This window comes from Corvus brachyrhynchos, unplaced genomic scaffold (genome assembly GCF_000691975.1).
Source record: "Corvus brachyrhynchos isolate BGI_N302 unplaced genomic scaffold, ASM69197v1 scaffold91, whole genome shotgun sequence".
Lineage (NCBI taxonomy): Eukaryota > Metazoa > Chordata > Aves > Passeriformes > Corvidae > Corvus > Corvus brachyrhynchos.
The window spans coordinates 3,181,745-3,190,315 of record NW_008236442.1 but is presented as its reverse complement, the minus strand read 5'-3'; the positions used below and the strand labels follow the sequence as shown (position 1 = coordinate 3,190,315).

At 41.3% G+C, this 8,571-nt stretch overlaps 1 protein-coding gene across 1 annotated transcript in view; it reads left to right on the top strand.

Annotated features, from left to right (window-relative positions):
• EOGT (EGF domain specific O-linked N-acetylglucosamine transferase) overlaps nt 1–8,571 on the top strand; it is a 20,041-nt gene extending 11,470 nt beyond the window's left edge. Inside the window, exons 11-17 of the mRNA XM_008643595.2 lie at nt 359–430; nt 907–993; nt 2,077–2,145; nt 2,948–3,009; nt 4,037–4,156; nt 5,087–5,189; nt 5,561–8,571. Of these exons, the coding sequence (XP_008641817.1) occupies nt 359–430; nt 907–993; nt 2,077–2,145; nt 2,948–3,009; nt 4,037–4,156; nt 5,087–5,189; nt 5,561–5,707 (660 nt within the window). The 3' untranslated portion in view covers nt 5,708–8,571. The remainder of the gene's footprint in view (nt 1–358; nt 431–906; nt 994–2,076; nt 2,146–2,947; nt 3,010–4,036; nt 4,157–5,086; nt 5,190–5,560) is intronic.

The following is an 8,571-nucleotide window of genomic DNA, read 5'->3' as shown; positions in this document are numbered from 1 at the left end:
TTCCTGCTACTTACCATTAAAAAAAAATTACACCAAAAAATATATCCATTCATTCAGAGCTCATTTTAGCCTCTTAAATCTAGTTGTAAACTCACTAACCGGTTTCCTTCCCTTTAGTCCACGTTCGTTCTGTTTTGGGGTGTTTTCAACACCTCTTCCCACACTTGCATCTGTATCGTCCCAATCGAGAGCTCTTTTGTGATGAGGATTTTCTTTGTTCTGTTCATTTGCACAGCCAAGGAAGTGAGGCTGTCCTTGGCAGGAGCAGTAATTGCTGGCTCATTTAGAGCAGGGCTGGCAGTGAATGGGCTGGGGGAAGGCAGCAGTGGGGTGTAACTCCTTGTGATCCCCTTCCCAGGTGTGCTTCAAAGAAGCCGTGTTCTCTTTGCTGCCTCGGATGCGATACGGATTGTTCTATAACACACCTCTGGTGAGTCCCTTTATCCATCCATTCTCACTAGGGGGGTGTGGCAGGATGGAATCTGAGCCAACGAATCTCTCCGATATCATGAAATGCACCGCAGTGAAGGTTCCAACTCCAAATGGAATGATCTTCCCTAAAGATTGGGATTTTAAAGTTACTCCAGCTGGCTGTGTGCAGTCTCCTATGTCACAGCTCAGGAGGTGCATATTATTCCTCTTTAATGGGTGGGCACTGTGAACTAACTGGTGATTTTGTGGAGCACAAGAGCTTGAACACAGTCATGCATCCCTGAGGGTATTAGCTCACACACTCAGCTCTAACACTAGAGAGAGTTTATGTCTTTCTCAATGAAAGTGCCACTTGTGTTGCAGTGAGCAGTGACACGTGCAGCACAGTGCATGATACTGGGCTTTTGTTCCACAAAGCTCAGTTTTCTGAGGAAAATATCTTTGTATATTAACAATTGCTTTTTAAAATTTCAGATCTCTGGCTGTCACGGTACGGGGCTGTTCCGAGCATTTTCTCAGCACGTGCTACACAGATTAAATATTACTCAGGAAGGACCCAAGGTATGGTAACTGCATAATGCAGCTGTAAGATCGAGCTGGTGGCTCTTGCCAGGGAACAGCAGTGGCAAACTGAACCCAGTGGGGAGTGAGGGTGTATCTGTGTACTTTTTGTCCTTTCCTGTGATGTTTTGGGTTTGTTTTTTCTCCTGTAAAGGCCTTCAGGAAACATTTGTGTATGTTTGTGACAGTCGCCCTTGTGTCATATTTCCATAGGACAGACTTTAGTACATTCTCCTTCCAACCTTAGGGTCTCATCCCTGTATCCATTCTCTGTGCTTGAGGCCTTTCTGTCCTTCCTAGTTAAGTCAGACCCGTGTTCCATGGAGCAGCAGTGGGAATCCCACAGAGCAGTGCAGAGCTTGCCCTTTATCAATCCTCTTGGATACTTCTGAGTTCGGATCAGAGCTGGAAACAGTGGAATCTGATCCTTCCATGCTTGCCCAGCACCATCTGTCTGGTCTGGGCTTCTCTGTTGCTCACACTGATGTTTTTTGCTCTTGGTGGCCAGGGCAGTTCTGGGCTGGTTGAGGTTGAAGTGTCTGCTGGAGACTCGCCCACGTATTATTGCTGAGGGGCACATTCAGAGCTCTGCACAGGCATTTAGTTATGCTTCTCCTGCTGACACTAATGGGAGTCATGCAGCTAAATCTCTTTATTTCACTTGGAACGCTCACCCCTGCGAGTCCAATTAATTAAAAGAGGTAAAACGAGGAACTGGTATAGAAGTAAAATATTTTTTTCCCAAGGAACTTGTGCACAAGCCATCCAGCAAGGTGCTTTCCTGCTTTCAAAAACTGCCATGTAATGTGTGATACAAAGGCTCTTTTGTACTGAATCAAATAAATATTTCAGAAAATATTTTTTTCTTGGTTAATAATCAGACTTTCATAAAGTTTTTGATGTTTTGAATCTGTCAGAAAACACGATGTGAATTTTAAAATGGTTACATCATCTGTTTATTACATGTGGAAGGAACATATTTAGTTGCTCAAATAATTGCCAGATGTAAATATGGAAGAGTTGGGATTGTTTTTTTGTGAGAGCTGCCTCTTAGCTGATACACTGCTGCTTCTTTCTTTTTAGGATGGGAAAATCCGAGTCACCATCCTCGCACGCAGCACAGATTACCGGAAAATATTAAACCAGAATGAGGTGTGGTCCTTTTTATCTTTAAAAAAGATTTATTAGAAGTTAAGTCTTGCTCATTGGATTGGACATCTATTTTCTGGCAAATCTCAGACAAATACGTCCAATATTTTTATTAATTTGTTCTAAAATGTCTTCTAGGCAGTCTCCATTTCTGTACCCCAGACACTGAACCTTGCTGCCCTTTCTAAATATCCAGTGGAAGACTACAAATGTAATACTGAAAGTATTTCCTCTGAGCAAACAGACACTGCAGAGCTTCAGATAAAATTAAATTATTTCACTTTTGGATTATTCCTTTTATTTATACCATCTCCAGTGTTGAGGTCTAACAAAACCCTTTGTAGTGCCTGCAGATTGGAATGCACAAGCCCTTGTATCAGAGTTTGTGCACTCGAAACGTAATGAATTTTCATATTGATTTATGTTTTTCCATCATGCAACTTCATGGACTTGTGTAAAATCTTCTTTCATGGTAAAATAATAACATTTAATGTTTTTATGCCTATTTTCATTCTCTACTGTTAGTGCCTTACAGAAATGAATTGGGATTATCATCCCTACCTTATGCAGGGAGAAACTGAGGCTCATGTGATGCACTAGCTCAGTGGCAGAGCAGACAGAGCAAAGGATTTGTGCTTTATCTGCTGGGCCGTCCTCACTTCATGCCTCCACTGCTGCATGTAGTTTGTGTTCTGGTAAAATGGCAAAGAGAGAAGTCGGTTTTATCTTTACCAGGTCAGGAGTGCAAGGGAGCAATTAACTGAAGGAGGACACCGAACCATTGTCTTTTTGTTATTCTCCTCAGCTTGTGAATGCCTTGAAAACGGTGTCGACGCTGGAGGTCAAAGTGGTGGACTACAAATACAAGTGAGTTGTGGGAGGAAACTGGTGTGAGCTCGTGCTGCCTGTGGCTGCTGACAGCTGTTTGCAGGCAGTGCTGTGTCTGTCCCCAGCTCTAACCTGGGCAAAATCCAAGGACTGGGAAGGAAAAGTTTTACTGAGAGAGTGGTGGGTGAGGTAGTCGAACACACCCGTTCTATAACGCACTACTTAGGGTTAGTAGGCTCGGGTTAAAACTACTATACAATGAGCAAGGTTTGAAATCCCTTTTGTTCCCTCTCCCAAAGCCAGCTGTGTTCCAGTCACCTTTTTGCATTGGCTAATGCTCTGCAATAACTGTGTCAACAGGGATTTCTGTTGTATGATGTTGGTGTCTTATTTTATATGAGCCTTAGTTTAGTAATCAATGATAATTCTGATTATTTGCTGCTCTGGTGGCCGCTGAAGGCACCACTTGAGGTCAGTTTGTGGTGCCAGACGTAGTAGGCACTGTGCCAGGAAGAAATGGATTGAAGGAAAAGTTCCCAAACAGAGCATGCCTGTCCCAAATGGCAGCAGCTCCACCTGGAGCTGTCATGAATCATGCAGGAAGAGTGAGAAACTGAAGCAGCGCTGAGAGATCTGTGTTCTCACCAGAGACAGTGGGAGGAAGTTTATTTGTGTATTTTACATTACACTGAATGCAGTTCAGAAACAGGTCTTTTATACTGAGCTTTTAGGTTTTGTTTGGGGTATTTTGTTTGTAGTTTTTGGGTTTTTTTAAGATAGTGCATTTTTTTAAAGGCAAGTAAAAAGAAAAACCCTTAAACTTACAAAAACTTTACCCTGACAAAAAAATATTTTTTAAAAAAGTTCTTACGAAGTTTTGAAACCTGCCTGCATTTCTTTTAGTTCTGTGCTGAGTTATTGCTGGCTGCAGCATTTATGATTCTTAGTATTGCTCCTTGAAAAATCAGTCTCAGTATTCCCTTAGGCCAATTTTGTGCTTTCCCTGTGTTCTGCTGGGGTGGATAGAGCTGCCACATCATCACCACTTTTGTTGTGTTGTCTGCAGGGAACTTGAATTTTCGGAGCAACTGAGAATTACCCACAACTCTGATATATTCATTGGGATACACGGAGCTGGACTGACCCATCTGCTCTTTCTCCCAGACTGGGCTGTTGTGTTTGAGCTGTAAGTCTGTTTGTCCCTTCTTCCCCCTCTACTACACACACAACTGCTCCTGTTGGTTCCTGTGTGTTAATGAAGCCTCTCCCTTCCTGGTATTTGACCATGAATGTTTGTCTTGTTTAGACTTCATTTTTGGCAGCCTCTTCTGGGGATCAAAACAGAGAAAGCTTTCATTCTAAAATACAGTGTAATTATATCATACAGGCTTAGCCTGTGATTTCTTAATCTACCATGGTATAAACATAATGGCAAAATGGCAAACAATGAGAAAACCTCACTGCTCAAGCTCTGCCTGGTGAGTCTGACATCTAATGATGTTTCAGTGATCCAGGTGAATTGATTATGTGCATGTCCAGGGTGCTACCCACCCCCTGGAAGTTTTTATATTCTCCTTTTTCTGCTCAGGACGTGAGCACCAGCTTGCTGGCCAAGGTCAGCCCTGTGTTGTGTTTTGCCTAAATTGCTCTTGTAGCTTCCTTTTAAACATATTTTGTCACAAAGTGTGGGTGTTAGCAGACACTCCAGTCCTACAGACCTAAGCAGAAATCCAGAATGCTTGTTTGAAGAGCGCTGAATCCTCCATCCTGAGAAATTCTGCTGTGGGAAGGCTGCAGAACTGGTGTTTTGCAGCACAGTCTTGGCTTGAGAATGTTTTGTCCAGTCTCCAAATAAGTTCAGAAAGCCAGAGGTTGTTTTTCACATGTCCAAGAGCTGCTGCAGCTGGACAGGGATATGTTTGATGTGCAGACGTGTCTCCAACTGCCTCCAAGGCCACATCTTGAGAGCAGAAGGCAACCCTTGTTGTTTCAGTGGAGCAGAATTTGTCCATGGTTTTAGAACTGGACAAAAGACATTTCAATTTTTTCCTGTTTCACCCTGGTAAACTTCAGCACAATCTCTGTAGGTAAATGTGTTTTTTCTGTCTGTCCCTAGATACAATTGTGAAGATGAACGTTGTTACCTGGATTTGGCAAGGCTGAGAGGCATTCATTACATCACTTGGAGGAAAAGGAATAAAGTATTCCCTCAAGATCAGGTAATGGTGGCCACACTGGAAGGGTGAGGTGCTATAACTGAAGGCCTTCACAGTTATCTTGCTTTACCTACCTATGTTCTGGTATTTGAAATATGATTTTCATTCTTTAGACCAAATTAACTTCCCTGTTGTGATTAAGAAATCATTTGATATTAATGGCTGAGGGAAGAAGAGAAATTAAATTAATTGGCCATAACCATTCATAGAATGGCTGTTATGCAGTTACTTTGCTGATTCTTTTGCCTCAGAGCAGATCAGTGGATCAGAAATAATAAATTAAAATGGCAGATCCTCAATTTTTTTCTTGCTTTTTTGAATGGAAGATGCATTGATTTTTTTTCTGTCTAAAAATCCTTATCTTGTTTTTCTAGGGACACCACCCAACACTGGGAGAACATCCAAAATTTACAAACTACTCCTTTGATGTGGAAGAATTTATGTATTTGGTGCTTCTGGCTGCAAATCATGTTTCACAGCATTCGAAGTGGCCATTTAGGGTAAAACATGATGAATTCTAAATTAGACTTCTAACTGAAATACTGCTTTTAATTAATCACAGAATGCCCTGGATTGGAAGGGATTTTAAAGACCATCTCATTCCACCCCCTGCCATGGGCACGGACACCTTCCACTATCCCAGGTTGCTCCAAGCCTCATCCATCCTGGGCTTGGACACTTCCAGGGATCCAGGGGCAGCCACAGCTTCTCTGGGAAGCTGTGCCAGGGTCTCACCACCCTCACAGGGAAGAATTTATTCCTAATACCAAATCTAAACCCACTCCCTGCCAGTTTGAAACCATTCCCCTTGTCCTGTCACTACATGCCCATAAATAAATAAATTTCCCCCTATGAGGGAAATAACCCATTATTAATTTTTCAGACTACTTCTTAGCACCATATCTTGTCTTTATAGCACCTTTTTAATCTGGGAGGTTTTGAGATGTAAAAACTATTTTTCAAACTATTTCTGGTTTTTTGCACTGTGTTTCTACATTCCAGATTCTGAAATACTCTTTATACAAAGATATGTCCACCCATTTCATGTAAGGTTTCCTGGGGGAGATCCAGGGTCAACAGACACTGCAAGCTTCTACTTTAAATTTAGAAACTTTTCACATTAGAGAGCACAGTCTTATGATTTTGCATTTAAATATAAACTTCAACTCTTGTCCCTGTAGTTATAAGTGCTCCAATATAAGAGGTCTGCACAGTAGGTTCAGGCAGTTTTCTGTCTCATGGCAGGTAAATATCCTCCTAAGTGAATACTTAAAATTTCAGGTAATCTGGGCATTTCCTACTTTTTCATGTAAACCAGCACTCTGCATTGGAAAACTTCAGCAAATTGGAATAAAACTTGAGTTTTTTAAGGATTCTAGAGGGAATGGCCTTCTAGTTTTTTTAATGACAAATGATAAGATGTGTAGAGTGTCTTTCAGCTGCAGCTGAAAGGAAAGGAATTGGTGAGGAACCTGGTTCTTGTAGTCACTAAAAGCCTAATTTTTAATATTCTTGTTTCCTCAAAATGTTGAAGAGTTAATCCAGAAAACTTTTAAAATGAAATCTTTCCAAAGCCAGTAGCACAGTTCACTGTTTTCAGTGAAGGGAATATTAAGCCAAAGCTGAGTTCTTTTTGAAATTTCCCCTGGAGCTGAGATGTTCTAGTGGGGAAAATAAAGGTAGTAGTCCTGTTGTCTTAAGTGGGGCCAGACAGATGTGTAGAAGAATCAAGTTCAGTGAGATAAAACCCAAGAGTTCTGTGTTAAATTATGGATTTTTGGGGAATGTATCCCCATGCTGGACTTGCAGTTCAGCCACACAGTCCCGATGGCTCGGAGCAGGCACACATTTGTATGGAAAAGCAGGAGAGTTCTGGTAAATACAAACATTTCACTGCTCTAATTGTAGATGGTATTGACTTCCCTTCCCCAGCAAGTTCACAGAGTGTGGATGCATTTACTGACCTGTCTGTACTGGTAGGGATGAGTTACTGTAAACACAATTTTCATATAGATCTCTCATGACCTTAACCAGCGCGTAGGGGAAGCTGGGTAGAGCTGAGACCTTCATGTATTTTGTGCATGTGGTGCAATTCTTCCTGCAGAGTGTTGTTTTACTGAGGGAGAGAACTGTTTCACTTTAAAGGACCATAGAAGCAAAATTGCACTTCTTAACATGAGTGGGACAAAAAAAAAAAGCCCTTGAGCAATACCATTTCCTGTATTTGTATGTGTCTGTTGGGGTTTTTACCTTGTGGGATTTTTAAAGTAAAAAAATGTATAAAACTTAAGTCAGTAAAGTTGTCTGTGTTTGAATGAAACCAAGTCAAAGTAAAGAAGACATTTAATAATGAGCTGTGCACGTAATTTTTTTAATAAAAAGCTTTTTAATTAAAAAAAAGTGTAAAATTTTTGGTCACAGTTTGCCAGGTTTTAGAGGTAAATGTTTTAAATGCTATTAATGGCATGGAGTCACATGTCTCTGCTTTTTCCTGCCGTGACAGCCTGATGTTCTGAGGTCCAACGTGATATTCAGGTCTATTTATTTAGGAATTGTTCAGAGGTAATGCTGCCATGCTGCACTGCTGGCTTTAGTGCTGGGCATTTGAGGCTTGGTTTGTGAAAATCTTTGTATATATTTAACTTCCTGTGGTGCAGGTGATGCTGCTGAAGGCAGTGAGTGAGTGCTCGAGTCTGCACAGAAGCAGCTAATGAGGAGCTGCTCTTTCAAGTGATCACTAAAACAAATGGTTGAACATATGTGTGGAGGAGAGGCTGCAGGGACTTAATCCAAGGGCAAAACATCCTGCCAACATTCACCAGATTCAGCAAATTTGAGTGCACTGTCAACAGTTGATGGCCAACATGTTATTCAGCCTTTATGGCTTAATATTGCTGGGATGGAAAGACTGTTTGTGTTGATTAACTTTGCAAATAGTACACAATTTTCTTGGCAGCAGAAGGAGGTTTGTTGGATTTTTGGGTTTTGCCAGTAAATCCTGAGGGAGTTTGGACAACAGCAGAGGTGTGGCTTGTGACTTGAAGAGCATCTGGACCATCTTGGGTCTGTCTGGAAGCTGGAATTTGAGGGAATGCATGAGACTTTTGGGCCACTTCATCTTAAGGCAGGATATAGCTCTGGGTTAAGTTTTCCTAACAGACCATGGGAATCTTGTTCCTTGCTGCTTCTGATTTGTTAAAATTTTTTTTTGGTCTCTTCATTTTATCCAAGTTTAGAGTCTAAGTGGCACACTGGCATCAGAGTGATGAATTCAGTTTGGGGACTTCGTGTAATGTTGCCAATCCTGAATGTTTTTATGATTGCCTGTATTTCCTGTACAATGTAAACTGAGAGCTGGATTTGGAATAAAAAAATAATTTATGGA